The following is a 27,351-nucleotide window of genomic DNA, read 5'->3' on the forward strand; positions in this document are numbered from 1 at the left end:
TTGCAAGAATGAATTTCAATTTTCCTCTCAACAAGGAATCACGTAATCCTCTTGAAACCAGTGCTCTTGCAATTTTCGTTGCGCGTTGGGTAACGTGTGTTATTCAAATAACATTCTCGCTAATAAAACTGAAAAACATGACAACTGTAAGAAATTTGCATTATCGAAACAAAATTGCGATTGGTATCCTCTTGTCAGCAAACTAAGGCCCTGTTTACAAGCAGGTAGGGTAACCCTAGTACTAGGGTTACCCTAGCAATCACACATTTCTTCTTTTTTTCATCGACGTGTTTACAAGGCAGCTAGGGTTACCCTGGCGCTAGAGTAACCCTATCTGAGTGCTAGGGTTACCCTAGCTGCCCTTGTAAACAACTTTTTAGCGGCTTCCATTGTGTTTGCGATGCTGGTTTTTACCAAGCACGCATAGTTGTCCCGGGTGATTGGGTAACCCTACCAGTGAATTTTTGCTTGTAAACCCGGGCTATCTTTGACTCTCCTGCTAAGATAACCCTCTTGCTAGGGTAACCCTAGCACTTTCTGTGTCGTAGCACCACAGTTCGTTTGGAGACTAAACCCCTTCAGCCATGGTCATAAGTTCAATTCTTATAAGGAGAACCCTTTTCTTTCCCCAAGTATCCGCGAATCACCCTCGAAAAATATGTCCCTTCATAGTTGAAATACTTTTTCAGACTATGAAATGCAAGAAATATGTAAGATGTATTGATATAAAGCTTACTCACTCGAGTGTTCGGCGACCATATTTTGCTATTACGGTAACAGTGAAAGCTGATTTATAATTTCAATCGCCCGAAGCGCCATACACATCTTATTACTACTCAGTCAAGAAACGCCTTCAAAAAGCTTTTCTCTTCTCTTAACTGAATAACTGTACAGTTATTTGGCGTCACCGCAGGAAGAGAAACGGCAACGACCTGGAGCAGATGAACGAGAGAAGCTTCCGTTTGTTTCTCACGACATTACTATCAGCGTTGCCATGACAACTGTATGGATGGTCATCCATGCATCAGCTGCACTGGCGATTTGCAAATGTTTTCACGTTTCCCACCACTATACCGGCTGGAGGTGTGGGAAATCACGGGCTTAATTACAGTGAATGTATAAGGTTTTCTATATAACACCGCTACAAAGTGACGGATTTCCAAAATTTAACACTACTTTTAATTAATCATTTTATTTATAACATCCGTTTACGACGAAGACGTTCAACAGAACGTTCGTTAGAGCAACGAGGCATAACGTCGGAGAATTAGACCTCGAAGATTTCCTAACGCTTCAAATTCAACTTCGAATTTAGCAACATAATCCAGTTGTTTTCTGGGAGAAAGGCGAAATGAGTGAGAGCTGTGTTAGTTGACTTCACTGCCTCTAGAAAAACTTAAAAGGCGTTTGCCACACGATTACTGAGACCTTTTTTCTCTCAATGCACCCTTTCAGGGTTTCTGTTGACATCATGAGTGTTGGGGAGGATGGGGAGGAGGGGGAGGGAGGGGGGGGGGGGGTCAAGCACAGCTTACACAGAAGTATACTGACGAGGATTCGTACAATTTTGAACCGTTGTAAGCTGGCTTAAATTTGAAGCATTTTGGTGGCCAAAACATATTTATATAGAGAGAATTTTGTGAAGTATTACGGCGGCCTTGCTTCAAGAGGTCCCGAGTTCGATCCCCGGATCTCACATCCTTGTTTCGACTTCTTTCCTTTCATTGTAGCCTAGGTAGCGTTAAAGGGGCTAGGTCACGCTATTTTAGGTAATTTTGTTTAATTTTGTTAATTATGAGCTCTAAACGTCAAATTGGCAGAGCAAGAGTCTTTCATTTGCAAAATCACGGCCACATAACAACTGAGAATGATTTTCCAGCTGTGTAAATGATATTTTGATATAGACTGACATAAATTTGAAAAAAGGTGGGCCGATGTTTTTCAAATTTACCCAAATTCAATCCATTTCAATCCTCTCCAGTTTTGTCCATCCATGTCCCTTCTTGGCTTCCCTGTGTTTTTTTAGAGTTCTTCTATAGTTTTGAACAGTTATTTTGATATTTTAGTTAATTCTATGACCATTCGATCAGTGCTGAAATTGCCTAAATTTCGTGACCTAGCTCCTTTAAATACCCTTAAAACGGAGCACTGATGGAAAGAAGTGGGGAAAATGAGCACACCGTCGGCTTCCTGGGAGAATACCCTCTAGATGGTAAAGGAATTACCGACGTTAAATAAGGGTACCTTTACCTATACCAGGGAACAACGGCCGCAAACCAAATTTGAAATTCTATACAAATCTTTGTAAAGCCTGGTTTTCACTATTGACGCCAGCAAGATTGCAAGCATTTGATAGTACGCGATCTGTGATTGGCTGATTTAGCGGGCCGTATTCTACAGTTTGGCCCGCGGTACGGTCCGCTAAATTTAAAATTTTGATAAAACGTTTTCTAGCAATTTCCTTCTGTCATTATGTTAACATAAACTTGGTAAAAACGTTTGAATTTTGCAAGCAACTATTTAAAAAGCTTAGACGATTTACAATCTCTGTGACAGTTGAAGCTTCCGCTAGTTTCCTTTCTCACGCGTCTGATTACCTATTCTGACGGGAATGCTCTTCCTGCGCATATGAGAAACCCATCCTACGACGCCTTCAAAAAAGCATTGTATCAATTTCCGATGCAAAAACTTAGGTTTTCCTACTTTTGATAGTAAGTTCTTTTTTAAATTAGTTTTATTCACTTTCTGTTGTAGCAGCATGGCTTTGTAATTTTGTAATTAAATATTAATAATTGTAATTTTGTGTGGGTATGTAACAGTCGCTTCTTTCGTAATACAGAGTAATTTAATCGTTAGGTTTCGGGCATTGCTTCCATTGTAAACGGTAACAAGCTTCTTGACAAGTTTCTTACTTTTCTTATTTTAAGTGTACAGAATATGTAGATTTTAGACTTACTTCTTTCACCTCATATCACCATTTCCCTTATCTGCAATACCCTAGAATATTTTGGATAATTCTCCTGTGAACTCATGCTTAATTCTGCAGAAGCTCCTAGGTCTTGTAGTTTTTATAATGTCTGTAAGACTCTCCTGGCAAAAGAGTGTTTTCACGTGACGTAAGGGCGGTCATATTGGTTTCTCTAAACAATGAAACGGCGGCCATGTTGGTGTCCCAACTAATCCTTCGGGAATTGAGCTCTATTATCATGCAAACGTTCTCTTTTGTTTCGGAAGAAAAGAAAGGTTATTGATCAAGTGAGTGAAAACATTCTATAGATGTTTAGGGAAAGAACATTCCGGTCTGCATGACATCATAGGCTACATTAACTACTCTTCCATATAGTGTTTTCACGTGACGTCACCGGCGGCAGCCATGTTGGTGTACCCAATTAATCCTCCGGGAATTGAGCTCTATTATTATGCAAACGTTTTCTTTTGTTTCGGTGGAAAAACAAGGTTACTGATCACGTGAATGAAAACACTCTCTAAGATGGCGAGTTGTTTACTACGAAGATTCTCCGTCGGAGTTCGGTTATCCTGGTAGCAAATCTATTGTGCGGTGAAGGAATAAATCCAGTGTCCAGTTTGCGACATATTTGGTGGAAGCGGTGGGATCTAAATCATTGGTTACATTGGCTCTGTTGAAAATTAAAATACTGGCTCTTTGACTCAGTTACAGCAGGCTAAACGGCCAGTTAATTGACTGACGAGATGAACTGTCAAATTAATGCAAACGATTAACTGAACCTGTTTTGCATGCAGAAACTGAAAGATTGTTCGACGGGTCAGTTTATGCCGCTGTGAATCTGTCGTCAGGGAAAGCATTTCCATCTCAAGTGAAATGCCTTCTTTGTTCAAGAAGTTGCCTTTGGTTCTTTAGAAAATGTTGACGCCGTGGTCTTTGTTGAGGACTTTCGTGGCCCTTTTCTCCATCTTTAAGAAGGGGTCACGATGTGAGGGCACACCTTGCATTACTCTAAATGGGCCTTTGAGCTGAAAGTATGTTCCTCGACCCAGATTGCTCTTGCCATACACTGTGGTAGATCGATTCCTACAAATCAAGACAGGTGGTATTTTCAAAAAATGCCAGACTTCCTCTTCATTTTCATACAGAGAAGTACATCTTATAAGTTGGGCCATCGCGCGCAATACCTATTGTTCGCGGGGCATTTATTTCCAGTTCTCTAATTGTTGTACTGTAGATCGGAAAAAATTGTAGATTCTACCTTCAAATACAAAAAGCCGCTCTATCATTTGAAAACGTCTGTCTTTAGGCTGCTCAAAATATCGTGTTTAGACTGCTTAATTCACCAAAATCACCCCTTTCTTCTCTTATTGTGAGACCTCTATTCAGGGTTCACGCTTGATTGATCGGTTTTCGCATCTCACTAAATACGCCAAATCTCCGACCATTCTCCGCGATGCAACTTTTCGAACGGAATAACGTATAACTGTGGAGGCCAGAGGGTGTAGTGATCAGCGCACCGGACTCCCACCACCAAGGTTCGCTAGTTCGAGGCATAGCTTTGCCACTGTGTTGTTTCCTTTCTTAGCATATGAGAGTGAGACTCGCATGGCCGGTGCTTGACCCGGTTTCTGTGTCATGAATCGACAAGGAGCATTGCCAATTCCCTCCCCACCCCCCTTCCCCACCCGCTGGACAGCATGTCGCCGGTACGATGGTCATACACGATTGCATGACTTTCACATACCCCGTACTATTTCATACATCCATCCTCTACGGGTTTATCGTAAGCTCACAAAGTAACCAGGTCCAAGTTGGCATGATGGCTTGTTGGTGGAGCACTGCACCAGTATCGCAGAAACTCGAATTCTTCAGGCTTTCATTTCGTTGCTCCTAAAGTAGCGGTGAGTGTTATTTGGGATAGACGAGAAGGACATTTCCTGTTTCACTTCAGTTACATAAAAATTTACTCTATACTAATTTTCTCGTCAATTCAATTTGAAAAAGGCAATTTATGAAGTTCCACGGTTTTAAAAGAACATGAAAGTCTAGAAGGTTGAACCTGGACCATAAGCAACATCTGCATCATTGATAACCACTAGACCATCGAAACAAGCCGATAACTATGTGCGAGTTTTTATAACATTTAAATAGTTACCCATCACCAAAATTGAAAGCTAATCGGTTAAAAATGGGTGTTAGACTTAAATACTTGTAGATCAGCGCTATTCGGAATGAGTGCTTTGAATTAAACACTGTAGATCAGCGCTATACGAAATACTTGAATACTGTTCATGGGAATATTACGTTGTTGACCTTCTAATCTATGTAGATCGTGTAATTGTCACGAGATGTCCAATGGCCTTCTCGTCTATCCCTTACAGCATCAACCAAAGTAGCGCTCATAACTGCGAAGCTCATTTCAAGACTTAACAAGGAACTTTGCCCCGCTCTGTCTCTCTCCACCTCGTTCTATGTGTGAGTAACGACGACATATTGTCGGGGACCGGGGCAACTTTGCAATGGACTCGCTTCCCTCCAGGGGAAGTAGCAATACTCCTAGTCGATTTATGCAACAGAAACCAGGTTAAGCTCCCCACGTGAGCCCGAGTGGCTCGTTCTGCGACTTTACCTGTCCCTAAATTGTTCTTCTGACTGCTATGGGACAAGATTGTTCTAGTCATTGAGTTTGTGAATGAAATCCTCAAGTATATTTTGATGTTAAACGATTTTGTTGTTTTAAAGGCTCTAAAAAAAAATCCTCAGGGGACGCCCAAAACAAAGGTTGGTTTGGAGAAACAAATAAATAAATGCATTACTGACCTAAGCATTACATCCTTCAGGGTTGAACAATTTTCAAACTGTTCATGCAAAACTTTTGTCGTCTCGCAGAACAAGTGGTCCACTTGATGTACAAGCTCATCTAGGTTACCTGAAACAAACAATACCAAAACAAGAGTTCGCGACCACAGGAAAAGCGTGATGCTGATTTATTAGACACGGTAAATAAACAACATCACGGCCGCGATTCTCCGAATCTTGGCATATTTGAAAGTCCAAGTGCTCCTTACAGAAGTTGAACATTTGACCTTCCCGTTATCAGTTTAGACGATCTGCTACCGAGCTAAAGGGCTAGTCCCCTGTGGGTACATGCAAGTGCCCAGGACAAGGAGCGTACAACTTCAATGTACTTGTGGAACGGCGTTTTTACAGACCAAGCTATTTTTAGATTGATTTTCGCGCCAAATCAGCCCTATTCCAGCTAATCACACTCTTACATGAGAAATTATTATCCATGGATTATGGGATCTAGAATGGTCACTCATGCAAGACAAGTCTTTTTTAAGAACTCGTCTAAAAATAGCTTGATCTGTGAAATGCCGTTACATAGGACCTGTTGGCTCCTGGTACATGTGAGAACATCCAAGCTAGAATTCGGAACTCCGTTCCACAGGTCAGGAGGACCCGACCTTTTTCCGAGCACGCCTCTGTCATTTGAGGATATTTGAAAAAAAAAAAAAAAACCAAAACAAACAAACGAAAAAACGGACATTAATTTCGACACACCCTCGTTTATTGATGATAAATAAGTTATTTCAAAAGAAATGATGTCAGCCGCTACCCGACCAAAAAAAAAAAAATAGCCTTGACGGACAGCAACACCTTAATAGGCCTTATGCAGCAGGCGATCACATGGTACGAAACCGCGCACCGGTGACTCAGTTGGTTGAGCATCGGGCTGCCATGCGGGAAGTCGTGAGTTCGACTCCGGCCGGACCATCACTCGCCTTTGTAATTACATCCGCAAATGGTTACGACTTTCAAGGCTTCTCGGATAAGGACTAGAAACCGTAGGCCCCGTCTCACAACCCTTGAATGTTCACAACCCAGTGGGACGTAAAAGAACCCACACACTATTCGTAAAGAGTAGGGCATGGAACTCCCGGTGTTGTGGTCAGGCCTCATTTCATTCATTCATGTGCTGGGTGAGATCGCTAATGGACTGATAGCGGCTGCCAGCTTTGCCTGTATATGCTGATGTCCGATCTCACCCATACAGCACTTGCTTGTAAAGCGCATTTGAATATGCCAATAGAAAATGCGCTATATAAATTCATTACCATTACCATTACAAAAACCGCCATACTGGAGAGCAAATTGCGCACTGGGTCATCTAAAACAAAGAAAATTTAAATTTAAGTTGCTTTGCTTTAGATGTCCCAGTGCGCAACTTGCTCTCCAGTATGGCGGTTTTTGTACCACGTGATCGCCAGCTGCAAAGGGTCTATTGCTTTCTTTTTCATTCCCAAAAGACAAGGTCGAGGATGGGCCGAGAGTCCTTTCCTTCGCACATTTCCATTTGTCTGACGGATTTATGGAATTCGTTATAAATAAAGGCAAAATGCTTTCCAGGAGGCAGCGTGGTCGAGTGGTTAGGGCGTTGGGTTTGCATGCGGCTGCTCCGGGTTCAAATCCCGTTCTAACCCCTGGTCAGGACTGGCTGTCGGTGGTCCCGGCTTCAACTCTACCATGCGTTGTAAATAGCCAACTGGTTGCCTCCTGCCAGTTGGGGCTCTTAATAATGTTTCTGTTAACTTTGAATTGTTTCTTTCACATTGTTAAAAGTGGGGTGCCTGTAAACTAGCTTGATAGCTAAGTGCACTTCCACTATAAACAAAGCATTTATTTCATTCTTATTTTTTTATTCCATCCACTCAGAGAAAAGACGACCTTTTAAGGATTGATTTGGCCTTTTTGTTCTGGAAGCCTGACGCTGCCTTGAGATTTACAACGATTGTGAATAGTGCACAACAGTGATTCAACAAGACGTAGTTTTTACCACGCCCCCGCCCAGTACATCAAAGATAGGCTTTGTTTTTGTTCCAGACACTCTTCATTTCAAGCGATTCAACTAATATTTTTCAGTCGAAACAATGGAACAGTCCAGTGGAACACGAAAACTTATTTCCAGATCTACTCGTCTTCATTTGGAAATCGCATGAGATAGTGAGGTGTAGTGCTCCAGATACATAGATAGATGTCCCAACAGGGCGTGGGCCAGAATGTGATCTCGAATAGCATTGTCCGGTACCCCGTGATTGATTTTGACAAACGACACGATTAGAATACGTTTTCCTTCGTCGCGCGCAATTACCTGTCATAGTCCTCTCAAAATTGTCGTAAACAAGGAAGCTATATTCATCAGAGTACATCTGAAAGATCAAAGGAACGAAGACGAACATTCACTTTTCATCATCTAAGTTCGAAAGAATTCCAAAGAGCCAAGAAACGGCCTATTTTGTTAATGGTAAGTTAAACTTCCTGGTGATTTCTAAATAGTTCCAGTCCTTTGTCGGGGCAAACCGACAAATGACATGTCAAACTTGCTGTTAGCCACTACTAAAGACTGGAACTCAGTACCCAGGATTCACCAGGTCTGACCATTAGTAAAACGGTCCGTAGGAAGCGGAGTTTGTGCAGCATTCGGAGCACTCAAAACCCACTTATGCATGCAACCAAAGTGTGCCTGCTGGACGCGAAATCATAGGTGGGTTGACCCTGTTGACCTCTGATTCAAGAGTTTTTTTTCTTGGTTCTCGGGTATTGCCACCTCCTCAAAAATTGTGCTTTAACTTGACTGTGATTCAGTGCAGGAATCGCCGAATAGTTCTGGTTATTTTTTCTACCTTGTTTTCTACTGAAAGGATTTGAGATCAATTCTAGAAAAAAATTACTAAATACATACGTTTAAGTACTGGGTCCTTTTTTTAACTTGTTGCTGTTTTGCTATTGCTTGACTTGCTGTGATGGCTTGTCTTTTCAACCTTTTTTCTAGTTAAAGCGTTTGAAGCCAATTTGAGAAAAAAGACTTACTTTGTCCATACATTTGTGTATGAAGTAATTTTTCACTGAGATGTAATTGACATTCTAAGAGAACAGTTCCAACTAACTAACCAGTCTTTTTCTCTTTATTTTATATCCAGCGATGATTCCCGCTCCCTCTTTTAACTATGCCAAGCAATTACATGTAGCATTTATCACTTACGATTTCCCAATATGTAGTGGAATCTGAAAACTGTGGAGGCAGTGAGGCCCTGGGGTTAGAGCGTTTGCCTTGAAATCCGGAGACCCCGGGTACGTGACCAATAGGCCCTTTCCGAGTTCACGACGGTCTGCCTCCTCTACAAGGCGAGTCTAAGTGCGAAGTTTTTCTTATGAAAATTAGTTTTCATTCATATGTAAAGTAGAACTAATTAACATCACAAAAACTTTGCACTTAGACTCTTTTTGAAGAGGAGGCAGACATGAACTCGGAAATGGACTATTCTGACTACTCATTGAATTTGCTCCTGGTAGTCCCTGGTTCAACTTCCCAGCTGCACTTGTAAATAGCCAACTGGTTTGCCTCCGGCGATTTGGGATTCTTTGCAGTTGTTGTTGTTGATCGTTCTGTCGTTTCGTTGATTGTGTCTCATTGGCCCTGAAAAGCCCCACTGGGGAGTGGTCAAATAAGTATGTACCTATATATATGTACTTACAGTTGTCGGTTCATCGCCCGATGACTGCTTCACCAGAAACTCGAGTTCACCCAGTTGGTTCAGAGAGGTCTCCCACTGAAACAAAAAATCCCGACAAAGGAAATCAAAGTCTCTGCACGAGACCTCATTGATGAAATGGAGAGCATTTGAATATTTATTCTACAACGAATTTCAAGACTTTTATTTTGATAACCTCAATGGCAAATTCAGAACTATCCCTAAAAATAATGAATAAGAGCGAAGGTTAGATTCGAACCTGCGACACGCGCTTCCGTTTCGAGCACATTCGTACACCAATTCGGCAGCCCGAACGAAACCCGAAATTTAACAGCCCATTGATCGAGTGATCCAGTGATCACCTGAGGCCCCCTCGCTATACCTCACTGAGACTTCGTCATCAATGAGGTAAAAATATGGCAAGTCAATTCAGACACAGATAATCGACTTAACAACTACAAACTCGAACCAACGCTAAGAGCGGCAAAATGCGAGTAAGGGCCGAAGTCACACTCGGTTTTGTGTCTGGTCGCAAATTTTTTTTAGCAACAATGACGGCGAATTCCTTTGCCCCGCCTAGCCGTCCCGTTCACGTTGTACAACATGGGCAATGCATCCTATAACTAGAATAGAGTAAACAGTTTTGAAGTAAATATAGAAAAAAAAACCAAGATTCATTGTTGTCGCATACATGAAGCGATAGCCAAATCCTGTTTGAGGAATTCTTCAGTTTAAATACAGCGTGGTTTTTGTGGCGTTGCCGTAATCGTAGCCGAACTTACTTCAAGCGAAATAGTCTATCGGTCGAGGGAGAAACCGACGAAGATCTTCTTTGTTCGGTTATCGACTGTAAGATCAAATTTACGGTTCTTTCTTATACTCGTTTTAGCGTTTTGCATATACTACTCGGATTAAGACTCCCGTTAATTGACAAATTACTTTTGAATTTCTATGACCCCTACAAAGTATCTCAGTGGGTAGAGCCATCTGACCGATGTTAAGGAGGACGTCGTAGGTTCGACTACTGCCCGGTTCCGATTTTTCACTTGTCCTTTAGTCCATGCCAAGCAACGTAGCTTACCAATTTTCCAAAAGCTAAGAAGGAACGAGTATAACCGTTACAAATCTCGCACGAAAGGAATCCATCCAGTCGTGGATTACCCTTAAGGAAGGTGCCTACTGTCGTTATTGCGCATACGTTCTGCGCATCTCCAGATACTCGGGTTTTCTATGGGTGGTGCTTACTAATACAAGAATATTTTTGCGCGGTTTAGAACTATGCAGAGAAAGCAGAACTTAGCAAGTGTCCATTTTTTGGCATCCAAAAAGAAAATTGGGGAAAACCATGCATTTTTCAGAGATAATTAAGCTTCGATTTGGAAAAGAACGCCATACATTGCTTTGTATTTTAAAGCTTTCTACAAATAATGCTGATTAATTATCTTTGAAAAATGCGTAGTTACTCCCAATTTTCTTTTGGATTTAAACAACACTCGTTCAGACCGGCTTTTCCCGCACAAAAATGCCTCTAAATTTGTAGGCAGCGTCCTTAACTGAGTCAAACTCACCAGTGCTTTGATGCTATTACAGTCAGTGCTTAATCCCTCCTCGGTCAAAAGAATCAACACTACTTTGGAGTGAGCCTGGACATAAAGATTGACACGAGTCAACCCTTCAACCTGTCAGGAAAAAAAATGCAAATTCTTATGATATCTTTCAGAGCATGCGCGCTGTGCCTGACCAATTTGAAGGGCTGTCTGTTGATAAATACGATAATTTATGCAATGTGCCCGCAAGGGGAGCAGGGATGGCGCAGTGATGAGAGCACTCGAATTCCACCAATGTGGCTCGGGTTCGATTCCCAGATTTGGCGTCATATGTGGGTTGAATTTGTTGGTTCTCTTCTCTGCTCCGAAAGGTTTTTGACATTTGACCTGATTTGCGTAAATCGTTAATTTCAGTTGACAGTGTCTCCAATTAGTGCTCCAACGCTAGAACGACTAGACACTTAAATAAAGTTCCTTTCATTTCCTTTGCTTTGCTTTCCTTTCCTTTCCAAGGCATATGTGGTATGTACATACACATGATGCCGTGTGGTATTGGTTTTGTCCATGTGCTCTCTTTCACAATGGCCGCTCCGATTAATTAAATGTTGTGTTTACGAGTATTCGTTGTAGTGTTTCTTCACCTTCCACGCGAGCCAATCAACACCGCCGTGTTTAATTTGGCCCGCTAAATTGAATACTTTGTTTTTACTATTCGATTAAAATATTCATAGATATAATATAATGTATTCAAACATATATCTTACTAACCCAGTTCGAGGGCCGAAATGTCAAATTTCCATTCTTCGTTTTTTTTTTCCATTTCAATTTATAAAAAAAAAAAGCCAGCGGCCTATCAGGCCGGAGCTTATCCCCGGTTTCTGTAGCATGAAGCGACTAGGACTATTTCTACTCCCCCCTGGATGGGATGCTAGTCTATCGCAGGGTTACCGCCAGAATTTCGCTGGTACCCATTTATACACCTGGGTGGAGAGAGGCACCGAGGGAGTAAAGTGTCTTATCCAAGAACACAACACAATGTCCCCGGCCAGGTCCCGAACCCGGACCATTTGCTCCGAAGTCGAGCACACTAACAAATGAGGCCACCGCACCTCCCTCCCTAATTCCCATATATTAAATTGGAAAATGGGAAAGAAAACGTGGACGCAAATGTTCAGTACGGCCCTATAACCTTAATAAAATGTACGTTTGATAACACAAAATAATCGGCGGGTCCAGAACACAGGTCACGCGTCACAGGTCAGTAAAGACGTCACTGTGCTACAGAAAACTAAACCACATTAAAAGTGTCTCGTAGCCCTAATCAGGGGAAACTTTTGGCTTAGGTGTTCATCAGTGGAGCAGGGGCGTCTAGTCTTGGCCCGCTCTGTTGCAAGAAAGGTCGGAATAAATTCGGAAATGACACATACAATGCGACCATGGAAGACAGATAGAAAGATAAATTTGGAGGATGGGACACATTAAATGCAAGAGCTTATACCTTTACTAATCAAGAAAAAAAAAACCCTTTTTATAAAATCATTCATCATTCCCTTACTTGGTTTATATCGTCCCCTTCTTCTTCAAACAATATTTCATGTTCTTCTAAATCCTGTTCAGTAACTGAAGTATTTTCATACGGTACATCTCCAGGCAGTCTCACCACTGTTTCTCCAAGGGTTGTGCCAACAGGACTCCCAATCCCTGCGCCAGATGATACTACATCCTGACCAATAGCAATGCAAGTCTTGGAATCATTACCACTTGAAACAGAAAATGCAGTCACAGGGTTCCCACCTTCACTCTCTGTGCCGCTTGAAGCTGGTGATGTTTTCACAGTTTGCCAATCTTCACTTTCTGAACTACTGAAAACAGGTGATGTTGTCACGGGTTTGCCACTTTCACTCTCTGAGCTGCTTGAAACGGGTGATACTGGCACAAGTTTCCCATCATCGCAAAATGCATATGGATCCCCACTCTCTATATTTCTTGAAACAAGTGACGCTGTCTTCGCACTATCTGAAAGAGGTAATGTTGTCACAGGTTTCCCACCTTCACACTTCGTAATGCATACAGAAGTCGTCTGTGAACCCGCTGAAGTATAACTATGTATTCTAGTGTCTTGATTGCCTGAATGTGTTACAGTTAACCCAAGTCCAATGTCTGCACCTAGAGCAGTGTTTGAAGATGTAATGTCTGAATCACTTCTCCTAGTCTCTCCGATGTTTGACGCGGCCGTATTTAAATCTTCGCAAGCGAAATATTTTTCCATGACTTTTTCAGGAGAGTGCTCATTAAGGTTGCTAACCGAAAACGAGTCACAGACAACTGGGGTCTTTACTGACTCACCTCTTAAACTAAGGTCCCCGCTTGAACTTGCACCCATCGATTGCATTTTGTCAATAAAAGATGTTCTCTCTGTTTGACTATCCGAATTTTTTCTTGCAAAATTCACACTAACGGGTGCTGGAGAACGACGGGCTGAATCACTCTGCAAACCTTGCTCAAAATACACAGGACTTGTCTTAGAGCACGTTCTAATGTTCTTTGCGTCGTCCCTTTGCGGCGATGCATAAACGTTAGAGTTTTGACGAGAAACGTCCGCTTGATTGAATGCGTCTGGGCATAAAAAGTCATCAGATCGTAATTCTACGCATCCTTCGCATCTTGCTCCCGAAGAATGGTTATTCTTGTTCTTAATTATTTCACAAACTTGTGTGATTATTTCATCCAAAACTAATCTCATGACTGCCGAAACGTCATTTTCCGTCATACAGTTTGATGTACAATAAGTCCGACAAAGTAAAGCTGGATCGCTTGTCCCCTTTACCTCCCCCTCCCCAACAACGTTCCCGTCTCTGAAAGAACCTGGAATAAATGTTTCGTCCTCACTCTCGGGAACCAGCGTACTTTCCCTGGATGTAACAACCTTTAATCCCGAGACATCAATAGATTCCATGTAAAGGCCAACGTCGTTTGATATATTACTCTCGATTGAGCTGCAATCGAAAGCCAGACTGGAATCTTCCTCAACTTTAAATCGGGAACCTTCTTTGGCAGCATCACCTTCCCTGTTGCTGTCGCAAAAATGATCCGCAAGAGCTGTGTTTAAGGATAGCACAGCTGCATCACTATTATTTAGTTCATTGTGTTGAGCATTACCCACAATTGTTTCTTCAGTTGCATCATTTTGCTCATCGACAGACTTTTCAGCTAAAATGGTAAATGCCTCACTGGAACCTTGATCTTCGTGAGTCCTTTTTTCAGCGGGTCGAACACGAGACGCAAACCTCTTCCTCGCTGAACTTGCGGCATTGTCGTCTTTGTGGCTTGCTTCGTCAATCCTATTGTTAGATGGCGACACAAAAGCCTTATTTCCGTCAGCGGGTTGATTTTTGTCCATCGCAGTGTTAAAAGTTTCACCAAACTCCTTTTGCATCAAACCTGATTCACCCCATAAATAATGATTCTTAATCGTTTCCCTTCTAGTCTGACCCAATCGATCTCCGTCTTTTTCTCTTGATTCTCTTGCCAGTAAACAGTCGGCTCCAAAATTTGTTCTAGATTCTCTCTGATTTACATTCCCAGAGGCCATTTCTCTTTTGTCAGCCTGAGGCGAAGAACTATTCGGAATGTGTCCAGGATAAGGAGAGGCTACATTTTTCGTTGAATGAGATGATAAATCAATATCTCCTTGTTTAGAGATTTGACTAGTTGAGATCCTTCTTGAATCAGCACCACTGTAACTGGACATATGCTGAAGGTCATCACTGCTCCCCTCCCGTGGAAACTGCTGATCGGTCACACATGGAGAGGACGTCGGGTACATATCAGGGAATGCCCTTGGAGATTCTTGAGATCCCGGCTGCCTGTATGCAGATTCCGTTAGGGCATCATAGAGGTTCAGATACTCAGACAGAGTAAGGAATGCATTGAGGATTCGAACACCAAATGGCAAATCGTGTCCTAATACGAAGATAAAAAGGACGTTCAAATAAATATAACTGTGAGGTGGCCCGCCAACCTCGGGTAGACGCTAAACGTGTGCCGAAATCGATGAAAAGGAAAAGATAGAAGTTGGGGAGAGCGGAAATGACGCAGCTTATATCAATTGCATAGACCACGCTTCCGACTTTACTATGGCCTCGTTTTCAAAGCGAGTCTTATTAAAACCTTTCGTTCGTATGTGAAGTGTAACTCGCCTTCAGAAAGAGCCTGAAGTAAACAAAGAAATAGCTAAGAAATTATTCCCCAGAAAACACCAGCCCTTAACAGTTCGTAGTTTTCATTGGAAAAATATATGGGTTATTTCACTCCAGTGGCATATTACTCTGTGGCCACAAAAGTGATCGTCTTTACCCTCCAATGGTAAAGAACACCTGAAGTTGTTCAAGAATTTAAAAGAATAAAACTTAAGCCACGATGCCCCTAATACTATAGCAGCACAAAGAAGCCGCTTACCAGTTTTAACAGGCCTCGCTGGATGCTGTGCCGAAAAAAAAGGACAGAAGAAAATTAGTTAATTGTACTCAAGAGAAAATGAGGGGACAGAGAAGGAGGCTCCCCGTCCAGCCCTTGGGATATGTCATGTCCACGAAAGTTATTTTTAGACGAGCGGGTCTTCCGAGACGTCCGCATGCTGGCCTACCACGATCCGATGCTTGAAAGAAAAAAAATAATAATCAGTCTTCCACGTGCGCCGTCATTTTCTCTTTTCACTAAGAACCTAAGAGCGAGGCAGGACTGCATGCGGGCGTATCGGAAGACAGACTTCCCCTAGAACAAAGACTTCCGCTCGTCTAAAAATAACTTTTGTGGACATGACATATCCCGGCCAACGCCCTGAGCCTCCGTCTCTGTCCCCTCATTTTCTCTTGTTGTACTCTAATACTTTATAACATATTCTTTTGACATAACCCAAATCGCCATCTTATTAACAAATCAACTCCAAATACATTTTGAATAGTTCGTTTTTTGGACAAGTAAACAGAAGATATTTATCAGTTCCGCAATAAAAACACTCTCTGAGTTTGAGTTTAACTTTGCACTTGGATAAGTAGCCTGACTCCTGGCTGTTATACACAACTGTGGTCTCATTCACACAGAAGGCCTTTCAAGCTAATCCTACCAAGCCGACCACATTGCTGACGGAAAGGACAGACCTCAACACCGGAAACTCCGTGCCCGGGCCTTTTCGAATAGTGTGTGGGATCTTTAACGTCCCACAGAGTAAGGGAACAAAGGCTTTGAGACGGGACCTCCGGCTTATCGTCCTTATCTGAGAAGACTAGAGAGTCTAACCATTAATTTTGCAGACGTAATTACAAAGGCAGCACTTTCTCCTCAGTTGTTTAAGGACCCTGCGTATTGGTCTTGCAGGGATTGGAACCCGCGACCTCCAGAATGGAAGACCAGTACACTCTCGATTGAGCCAACTGGCCGACTCAAATTGCCTAACGTTTTGTTAACCTTGCAATCTCGAACTCCTCGTTCTACTATCCACATATAAACAAAAACGTTTGGTTATACTAGGTAATGTATTGTTCTCTAACATGGAAAGTGACAGATGATTTTTAAAAGTACGAGAATACAACGATAGCCCCGTACAACGATTGGGCTTGCAAACTTACGTTCCTCTGGTTTGGTTTAAGAAGAAGCAATCTTTCTGTTATGGAGGGCTCTAACTGTGTACATAAAATTCTAAAAAACAAAGGAGGAAAAGAAAAGAAATAAGAGATTTTGCGAATAAATTTCTTGGAGAAAATGTTAGTTCAAGATAGCCAGTGTCAAATTACATTATCGCGGGAATAAAACGAAGCATGTTAACAAAGCGAACAAAATCTACGCGTTATAAATTGTACGCGAATTCTCAAAAAGTTTTGTTTGCATACCTGGAATTAACGTGAATTTCCGTGTGTTTTATATCAATATGACTTGCCTTCTTATCGGAAATTAACGCTCGTGTTAATTAACGTATTTTAAATTAACGCGATTTGAAGGCCATTAAAGGAAATGAACGCGAAAGATGACATAAAAATTCAAAATGTGGGACATTAAGGCCTCTGCGACAAAAAAGAAGAAGAAAAAGAAGAAGAAGAAAAAGAAGAAGAAGAAGAAGAAGAAGAAGAAGAAGAAGAAGAAGAAGAAGAAGAAGAAGAAGAAGAAGATACCGAAATTTATCTTCCGATAGACTCAGAACCGGGACGATATATCTGGTATGCACTGCACAGAGGGGACGGCACAGCCTTGGAAGAGGTGACATCAAATCTATTAGATGCAAGCCTTGTCCGCTCGTTCATGGCGGTCTGGAAATACCTAATGATTTGTCTCTAAAATGGGAAGACAGGAAGATAATGGCCAGTTTGCAAGCCATTTACTAAAGTAGGGGAGAGTTTTCCTCTTCGAGGTAACGAATGTTACATTGACGAATACTCAACACTGAATGACGGACAGGTAGATGAAAAGTAACTCTTGCTGGAAATCAAACGGTGTCTTAAATTCTGCAAAACCAGACTTTTGAGAAATCTTGCCGACAATGGGGAAGATATTGTTGACGTCAACTACTGTCATTAATGTGTCAACCAGAGCCTCATTGGCTGTCGAAACAAAGGTTCTTTTGTTCCTGTGGCTGACAAATTTGAATAACAGAAGCACTGTTTGTAAACAGATATCTGTTCCCTATACAGAGAATTACAAATAGTGAATTAATCTCTCCAACCTGTTACTGTATAGAATGCATCCGCCAAGAACGTGTTTACGACGCTGACAGGCTTGTAAAATATAAGATGCTTTGGTAAAACAAGTAGCAGATACACTCTGTGAACAAAATTACAGAGAAATAATCAATTTTATTTGCTCCAAGTTCTAGAATACCTCAAATTTACGACAAGCTACAATGAACCGTAACCAGGGCTATCACCTCTTTATGGAACAATTTTGCAGCCTTATCGGAACAAGATTAACTATTGCAACTTCAATTTTCGTGAAAACAAAAAAAAATGTTGCATGGTTGATGAAGTAAAGTTGAAAATAATGCTTTTAAACTCATTCAACATCGATTCAACTTTGTTTCAACATGTTTGAAAGGGGGGGGGGGGGGGGGGCAAAAGGGGTATGTTTTAACAGGACACCTTTGGGTTTCCCTCCAAGAGTTCTCAATCTTTATCTTGTCTTATCAAACTTTATTACAAGCATCAGCTGTCGATGTGTCTGTGAAGGTTTTAGTGGTTTATCATTAGACAGGACAAGTTTACAAAGAGGTGCATCCTGGATATAAGACTGTCAATTTTTTCTGGAATATGCCAAAAAATATTGAACATTGATTTTGATCCATCCATCATGTTTCACAGTCCAGCTCACTTTCATGAACAAATTTCAAACAATTTCAGTACCATGATGTTCAACCACGGAACAAAAAAATTCTTAGTTGGAGGAAAGAAGCCCAACTGTGATCCAAAAAAATTAATTATTTCCATGCTGCAACTGATCATGAACTGAAAACTTCGGATCCGACAATTGGTTTACAACACTGAAAGAAAGTTGCTGTCACTGTAAATAATATTACTTACTTTGGGCAATTCAAGAAAAGGTAAAGGGTCAAACACTCCTGGCAAAAAGTCTCCATAGTGGCGAACAAAATGCAAATAACAATCCCAGATGACATTCATCCACGCCAAGAACTGTTTCTTGTTCTCACACATCTACAAAAAAATGTTTTCTCATCACTGACATTAAATTTAACAAAAAAACGTATTTTCTTCTAAAGTAAGTTGATCAGGGGTGGATCTAGGACAAGTAATAACTGGTTTCCAAAACAATGAGTTTCTGGGGAGTCTGGGGGTAAACACCCCCAGGAATTTTCTGGATTTTTATTCTCCAAAGTCCCCTTTCCAGTGTTTCTGACTGATTTCCGTAAAACAGTGGAAACCGATATGGATCCGCCCCTGTTGTTCAACTAGAATATCCATACCCCTTGAGCTAATTTGATTGGGCTCCTTGCACCCTACACACACTGGTACATGGATATATAGCATACATCTTAGCCTAATTTGCCAAGGGCATGTAAAAGGTAGTGAATTGTAAATTTGCAACTTTCAGTTAGCACTTTTTCAAGCTCCCCAAAACTATTTGCCACGTTCAAAGATCAGGACAGATTGCTCTCTTTCCAGCAGTCAACAGGATTTCGCTTAACATGCTTCTTGAGCAACTTCATTGTACAACATTGATAAGTACTGTACGTCCAGAGATACACATACACCTTATTCCAAAATGGCCACCATTTTAGTATTTTTTATTTGTTTCCAGGCAAATTGGCACTTATGGCCGTGCTTTCAAACGTAAAATTCAATAGAATATTTAACCTTGAATGAGGCCATAAGGGCCGATTTGCATGGAAACAAAAGAATACTAAACTGGCGGCCATTTTGGCCGTTTAATTAAAAAAATGGAATGGTTGTCTCTTTCCTCTTGTCCTCAAATTCAATAAAATTTGTGCAAAGGCATACAAAGGTGTCATGTACATATATTATAAGGAAATGTTCTTGGAGATTCTGGAGATCCTGGCTGCCTGTGCGCAGATTCTATTTGAGCTTTATACATGTAGAAGTCCAAGAAACTCCAGTAATGCTTCCCATAACTCTACTCCAGTAAACTGTAATAATTACAAATTAGGTAAATTGTTAATAGTTTGACTGGCCAACACTTTGTGACATTAATAACATGGGTGACTAATTACTTAACTTTGGTAGGAAATTTCAGCGTTAATTTATGATTTCACATGTGAAATTACACTGTTGCCATGGCAACTTTTCCCTACAGTTCCATAATTGCATCTTATGAATGTAATTTTTCACCCATGATAAAATTAATTGCTAATCAAATGGTATAATCGTGAAATTTACCCATTGACTCCTGGGGTTTTCCCATTGACAAGTAAAATCGTCTGGCGTTAGACAGAGTAAAATACTAAGTATGGCCGGTTTCAGGGTGAATGGGTAGGAAAAATTTCACTTGCATTTTGTCCCAATTATCATGCTTTAAGTTATGATTACTTATTAATATTACTTACATTTCTGATTCTCTCTAATGAGCCATGATAAAATGTGAAGAGACCAAGCAGGGTCTCCAGCTGCCTTATCAACAGTGAGTCTGGTTCACCAAGACTCCCTCCAAGGGCCTGTGTCCATAAAATACAAGCTTCTTATATTATCTTTCTTTGTGTATCACACCCTTATCACTACTCTACCTGGTTACCTCTGAAGAAAGAAACTCAGTTCTTATATAATTATGGATACTCTTGTGTGCAGAACTCCTATCCCTACAACTGGAGCTAATGTTCTGTGTCAGAAGAATCAAAATAAAGCCAAATTTCCTTCAACTGAAATGGGTAACCTGTGGCTCGTCCTTTCCCAACCGTGAATGACTTAAAAACAAGCACTACCATGACAAAGTGAATTATTGATGAACTTTCAGGGGTTTCATTAGAAGGCGGTCATTGGCGGTACCGGTATACCACTGTCTACAGTGTCAGAAATTTGCCTCTCACCGCCGGCTACTCTGTCTTGATTTTCACTCAAACCCATGTAAAAGACAAGAGTGATCGCCACTCACATTGATTAGCCCAGACATCTACTCAAAAAGTTATTGAAACCCCTGAACCTTGAGTTAAATTTACACAGTAGGAGGTACATGTAAACAAGTTTGCAAAACACACAATCAAGCTTGCAAATGCTTTGTTCAGGCATTATCGGTCTCATCGTCTCCCTGCATTGCTCGTCTGCTCCCTGAACAATCAAGCGTCAGCCATGGATACGGTCTCCGCTCGGGTACAGCTAGGCAGTGCGTCAACAACGACAGACTTCTGCGCACTGATAGGTTTATCACTTTCAAGTACCAGTAACCGTTATTTTTGTCCTTGTAAGTTTTGCAATTTTGTGCTACTACATGTATGCATGTTCTAGTTACTGACCCCTCTTGTAATTTAGTAAATGCTACCAAAAAGTGAATAACATATTATTATTATTATTATTATTAATCCAACTAATCCCTATGGTCTTGCTAAAATTGGTAAATACTTGTTAAATTACCATGGTAAATTTGCCAGATTGCACAGTTGCCACCTTCTCTGTCTGTAGCTTGCATAATGCTGGTCTGGATCCAATAAAGCTTTGTATAAAGTGCGACATTCCAATCAACTGTCCACATATGGAAATTCGATCCTCAATGGAGGCCTACGAACACATAACACGGACATACTTATCATAAAATTAATGGAGATATAACATAAAATTACTTTCTGAAACACAAAAATGCACTAGAAAAAGGTATTGTTTTAGGAAAATGCACATGATTTGTCAATCAGTCATGGCTGCATGGGACAACAGCAAAATTAGCTTACTATAGGTGGGCAGTTTTATCTTGAAAAATAAAAAATTTTGGGGATGCACTTGATAATAAAATATAAAAAAAATGCATACAAGAGCACCCAAGTGCAAATAATGATAATAATAATAATGATAAGAGAGGCTTGTGAACCTCTATGATCCTAAGAGCTATGCTGGCTGGAGCTTAAGCTCCTGGTAGGGTCACCCAAGCCAGACAGGTCGAACGGGAGAGGCGAGACAAAATGTGGTCAGAGTGGGTAGGTGGGGCTCATTAACCATGATTGGTACCCTACCTAGGAGATCGGAAACTCCAAAATTAAAAATTCCTGCTTTAAGGTGATGCTAAACCTTCTCATAAATGATGTTCAAAAATGGAAAATAACACATGTAGAGAAAACAGCGTAAATGGGACTGGAACTTTGAGAGAAAGTGCCTCCCCCGGCAGGGTGGTGGGTGAACAGCAGCCCACACCAGGTCATCATCAAACTACTGCTAGAACTAAATGGAACAAGGAGGTTAATAGAATAGTAATGAGATGCTTCTACATGAGTGAACCATCTAAAAGAGGATACAGGAGAAAGATGCTTGGAATTTGGAAGGAAAGAGGTGTACATGTATTTGAGGTTTCTGAACAGAGACTAGCGGATCAAGCCAGAGTGATTCATACGAATGGATGGCTTTCTGAAGTTGAACTGGAGGAGATCTCAAGAGCAGTAAGCCTGGGAGAAGAAAATGAACAGAACCAAAATGGCATGGACGAAAACAAGCAATCAGAGCCGGAAGATAACAACAATCTATCAGGACACTTCGTCTATAATATTGATGAGGTTACCCAAAGAGATGGATGTAATAGGGAAAAGATTAACCTAGCGCAAGAAATAATGCAAAGCATGAAGAATGAATCGGAATGCTCCCCAAACTTGAGAAACATTGAAAAGGGTAGATTAAGGGAAAAGCTTTGGAAAGTAAATGAGATTATACATTATTTGGAAACCAAGGATATCACAGAAACAAACGATTTACTACTACTTGCGAGTGGTTGAGTGGTTGCAAGGAGACTGGGTGTTAAGCAGAATGAGAGGAAACCTAAAACAGAACCATGGTGGAAAAAAAGGATTAAACTACAGATTTCCCAACTAAGGAAAGATCTTAGTAGACTGGAAAGACTTAAATCAGGTGAGCTGCAAAACACTACAGTGCAGTCCTGAAGGTCTAGAACGGAGATTTTACTTGAAAAAGAAAGGAGTGACCATAGTAATTGAAGAACTGAAACAACGAATATTAGCCAAAACTGCAAAAGTCAAACGCTATCAAGAAAGGGTAGACCAGTATAGACAAAACCGAATGTTTCGTACCAACCAAAAACGTCTCTTTGTGATGCTGGAGACGGACGAGAACGATGATACTACTATCCCAGATAGGGAGGAAAGTAAGAATTTTTGGACTAACATATGGGATAGCCCAGTAAAACACAATGCGAATGCTGAATGGCTAAAAGGATTGGAAAGAAACCTAACAGGAATAAACCAGCAGAGTAATTCTGTAATTAATGTGGAAGGAATAAACAAGCAGCTGAAGAAGACAGCCAACTGGAAAGCTCCTGGATTAGATGGCTTACAGGGATTTTGGCTGAAGAATATATCATGTAGAGAGAGATTAGCCATCCAGTTGCAAGACTGCATTGATAATAATGATACTCTGGCCTGGTTTACTAAAGGACGTACAGTATTGATTATCAAGGACAAGGAGAAGGGAAGCATAGCATCGAACTTTAGACCCATAACGTGTCTACCTCAAATGTGGAAATTGCTTACAGGAATAATGTCAAACGACCTCTATCAACACCTAGAGAACACAAACTTATTACCGGATGAACAGAAAGGATGCTGTCGGAATTCAAGAGGAACGAAGGATCAATTGCTTATCGATAAGATGATTATCAAGAACTGTAAGAGGAGAAAAACCGGTCTTGGAATGGCGTGGATTGATTATAGAAAAGCCTTTGACATGATCCCTCACTCATGGATTTTAAAATGCTTACGCTTACTTGGAGCTGCGGAAAATATGGTCCACTAATATAGACAAGAGTATGGGCCAATGGCAGGTGGAGTTGTCAGCAAATGGGAACACCTTAGGGACGGTAAATGTAAGAAGAGGAATCTTCCAAGGAGATAGCTTATCGCCACTGCTATTTGTAGTAACTCTGATCCCGTTATCATTGGTCCTGAGGGAAGTTAAAGCTGGATATGACCTTATGGGGAAGAAGGATTTTGTAAATCACCTACTGTATATGGATGATTTGAAACTCTACAGTAGAAATGAAAAGCAAATGGATACTTTAATAAGTACTACATCCATATATTCAGCAGTGACATTGGAATGCAATTTGGCATTGACAAATGACTGTGCAGTTCTTGTCATGAAAAGAGGAAAACTGGTTTTGTGTGATGGGATTGAGATGCCAGACGGAAACAGTATCAGAGAAGTAGAAGAATCAGGATATAAATTCCTTGGAGTACTAGAAGCAGACGATTTAAAACATGCAGCCATGAAAGAAGTGATATGTACACATGTAAGGAATACTTCAGATGGATAATAAAATAAGTCAAAGTTAAATGGTGGAAATGTGGTAAATGCAATGAAGTCAAGAGCTGTCTCAATAATCAGAGCAGGAATTGTCGAGTGGACTAGAGATGAACTGAGGAAATTGGATCGCAAAACCAGGAAGTTGCTGACAATAAACAGAGCCTTCCATCCGCAAGCCGACGTAGATAGACTGTATCTGAAAAGAGCAGCGGGAAGGAGTGGATTACTAAGTGCAGAAGACTGTGTGAACATTGAAGTGGGCAGTCTGTTTAGATACATTGGAGAAAGTAAGGAAAGATTACTTCGTTTCGTATCGGATGAAAATATTCTGGAGGAGGGGCCTACAAAAATAGAAGTGTCTGAAGAGAGAATGTCTAAATACAAGAACAAAGCATTACATGGGCAATTTGAAACAGCTACAGAACAAGTAAGGGACCCAGAATCCTGGAGGTGGTTAAAAATGGGAATACTAAAAAAAGAAACTGAAGGACTGCTAACCGCTGCACAAGACAAAGCATTACGGACGAATAGCATTAAAAACAGGATTGATAAAGAGGATGTCTCCCCGATGTGTTGGTTATGTGGAGAACGAGAAGAGACCGTAAGTCATATTGTAGCGGAATGTAAGAAATTGGCGCAAAGAGAGTATAAAATGTGGCGACATGATAAGGTAGGCCAAGTTATCCATTGGAAACTCTGTCACAAATTCAACATCCCATGCAAAGACAAGTGGTATGATCATGATCCTGAAGGAGTTATAGAAAACAATCAAGGAAAGGTGTTATGGGACTTCCGAATTCAAACAGACCATCAAATTGAGCATACATGTAGTAGACCTGATGCAGTTGTTCTTGATAAGAAAGAAAGATCATGTTATGTGATAGATATCGCGTGCCCTTTTGGTACAAGAGTGCTGGAAAAAGAACAAGAGAAAATGGAAAAATACCAAGAATTAAAAAGAGAGATTGGGAAAATCTGGAGCTGCCGAAAAGTAATTGTCGTACCAATTGTCATTGGTGAACTAGGGACGTTCAGCAAAAATTTGAAAACATCGTTGAAGAAAATTGGACTAGATTGCACCTTATTACTACAAAAGGTCGTGGCAGTTGATGCCTAGTTTACAAACCACGTTACCAACATATCGTGTGAATGAACGAAATAATAATAATAATAACAATAATAATAATAATAATAATAATAATAATAATAATAAGAAGAAGAAGAAGAAGAAGAAGAATACTGTAGGAAACAGACAACTTTTTAAAAAGACATGTTTCGGCATGCTTATGCCATCATCAGTTTAATGCCAGTTCCTAAGTGTGAACAGTTATAAAGTCTACAGGTAGATGAAAAAATTATTACAACATGACGTAATACAAAAGCGGGTACTAATTAAAGCGTGACACCAAACATCAAGGTGTAAACTAAAACATGAGAAAATATGCGAGTTTTTATCGCTTTCCGTGTGTTCCTTTATCCTGGTGGAACACACGGAAAGCGATAAAAACTCGCATATTTTTAAACATTTCAACACATCTCCTTTATGTAACAACAAATACTCCCCTTCGTGCTTTAGTATTCTGGATTCTGCCAGCGACTCAATTGATTTAAAACTTGAGGAAGCTTTTTCTATAAATAAGATCAAACCGGAACTTAACAAACAATTGCAGCATTACAACACTTTTCTCACGTTTTAGTTTACACCTTGATGTTTGGTGTCACGCTGTAATTAGTACACGCTTTTTGTATTACGTCATGTTGTAATAATTTTTTCATCTACCCGTAGACTTTATAACTGTTCAGTCACTTAGGAAATCATTAAACTGATGATGACATAAGCATGTCGAAACATGTCTTTTAAAAAAGTTGTCTTTTTCCAACAGTATTTATCATACTTGCTACTATTGCGACCTTATGGAAATAATAATAATAATAATAATAATAACAACAACTTATTTTTTGTGCTTTTAGCTTTGTTTTGAATAAAAAGACACATAAAAACATCGGAAAGGTGTCATAATGTTATTCCCACAATAATTATATGTATTTAACAACATCTTTCAAGCATTACCGAAGGTGGATAGAAGTAAACGATGGCATTTTCTGGTGGATCTGATTCCTTTGTCACGGCCTCTCGATCATAAACAAAGAATATAATCCCTTCAAAACTGAAACAAAAGATGGAAAGAACCGACTATTAAGTTGATATTGCTGTTGGAGTCTATCGTCAATGAATCAGACAGTGCTTTAAAGTGATTCTGGATTATAAGAGGGGTTGTTAATATTGCTCGCAGTACGGTGTCTAGAAAACTAAGATCTAAGACCTAAGACCTAAGACCTAGAAAACTAAACTAAGACTTAGAAACTCCCCCCTAAGACCTAGAAAACAAAGACCTAGAAAACTAAGACCTAGAGAACTAAGACCTAGAAAACTAAGACCTAGTTTCTAGGAGGAGTTTCTTGGTCTTAGTTTTCTAGACACCCAAAATCTGGGTCTTAGTTTTCTAGGTCTTAGGTCTTAGTTTTCTAGACACCCCACTTGTACATGTACGTACACGTGATGCATATGTGAGCAACGTGTGTGAAAACTCAAAACAAGTCTTGTAGTTGACACCACAGCAAGTATTTGACGGTAACGTTTAGCTATAGGAGGATAGTCCTAGTATGGGAATTACGTTTCCTGACCCAATACAGTTTGGTTGGCAAACTGTCATTAAACTTAAAAATTAAAAACACAAATCAGACACATATCAGTACAACAACGTTTAAGACTTATTTCCGGATGGATTTATGTAGATTTAAGGAAGCGGTGATGTCTTACCTTCTTGCTCTACCAGGAGCTGTTGGAGCAGTCATTTAGTTACTAAATCAGCAAACTGTTAAGGTAAGATAAATATATATTCCTGGAAAATGAACGGAAACAAGATGGCACCAGGAACTTTGTAACCACCCTACAGCCCTGATGTCACGCAATGCGGGACAACTCGTGATAACCCTCGTGACTAACTTGTGATCTTGGCCTTTTTGCGGACAAATAACTCGAATTTGGCCTTTTTGAAATCCGTTTGGCCGGGGAAACTATAATGGTTAGCCGGCCAAAACGATTCTGGCCTATTTTGACCTTTTCAAATTTTGTTGTCACACTTTTTTATTATTAGTTATTTTACTCACAATAGTCGAATTGCTGTTTGTAATCCGACCAATCCGACTTCCATTGCGCAATCAGCACTGTCGCAACCCTAGTACCCAGTACCCACGCTCTTCTCTCGACCTGATTTGTTATTCAATTTCGCGTTCAAATGTATTTGCCGTTTTTAGCGAAAGTACGGATTTTGACG

The 27,351-nt window shown here is 40.6% G+C and overlaps 1 protein-coding gene across 1 annotated transcript; it reads right to left on the bottom strand.

Annotated features, from left to right (window-relative positions):
• Positions 1-2,829: 2,829 nt before the first annotated feature.
• LOC138047080 (serine-rich adhesin for platelets-like) lies at positions 2,830-26,969 on the bottom strand. The gene is made up of 14 exons (XM_068893774.1): positions 26,835-26,969; positions 26,085-26,181; positions 21,131-21,274; positions 20,113-20,220; positions 18,614-18,745; positions 17,764-17,861; positions 16,676-16,745; positions 15,507-15,531; positions 12,604-15,011; positions 11,070-11,180; positions 9,505-9,579; positions 8,121-8,178; positions 5,789-5,897; positions 2,830-4,051 (listed from the first exon to the last, which is right to left on the bottom strand). The coding sequence occupies exons 1-14, from the start codon at positions 26,867-26,869 to the stop codon at positions 3,877-3,879; spliced, it is 3,645 nt and encodes a 1,214-aa protein (XP_068749875.1). The 5' UTR covers positions 26,870-26,969; the 3' UTR covers positions 2,830-3,876.
• Between the last annotated feature and the right edge of the window lie 382 nt (positions 26,970-27,351).

This window comes from Montipora capricornis, chromosome 4, assembly GCF_036669925.1.
Source record: "Montipora capricornis isolate CH-2021 chromosome 4, ASM3666992v2, whole genome shotgun sequence".
NCBI lineage: Eukaryota > Metazoa > Cnidaria > Anthozoa > Scleractinia > Acroporidae > Montipora > Montipora capricornis.

Excerpts from the sequence above, each read along its gene's own strand:
- LOC138047080 (XM_068893774.1), bottom strand. The coding sequence starts at position 26,869 with ATGACTGCTCCAACAGCTCCTGGTAGAGCAAGAAG. Across the intron at positions 16,746-17,763 it reads TGCATTCTATACAGTAACAG|AATTTTATGTACACAGTTAG; the intron begins GTTGGAGAGATT and ends TTTGTTTTTTAG. Across the intron at positions 15,012-15,506 it reads AGCGAGGCCTGTTAAAACTG|GACACGATTTGCCATTTGGT; the intron begins GTAAGCGGCTTC and ends TCTTCGTATTAG.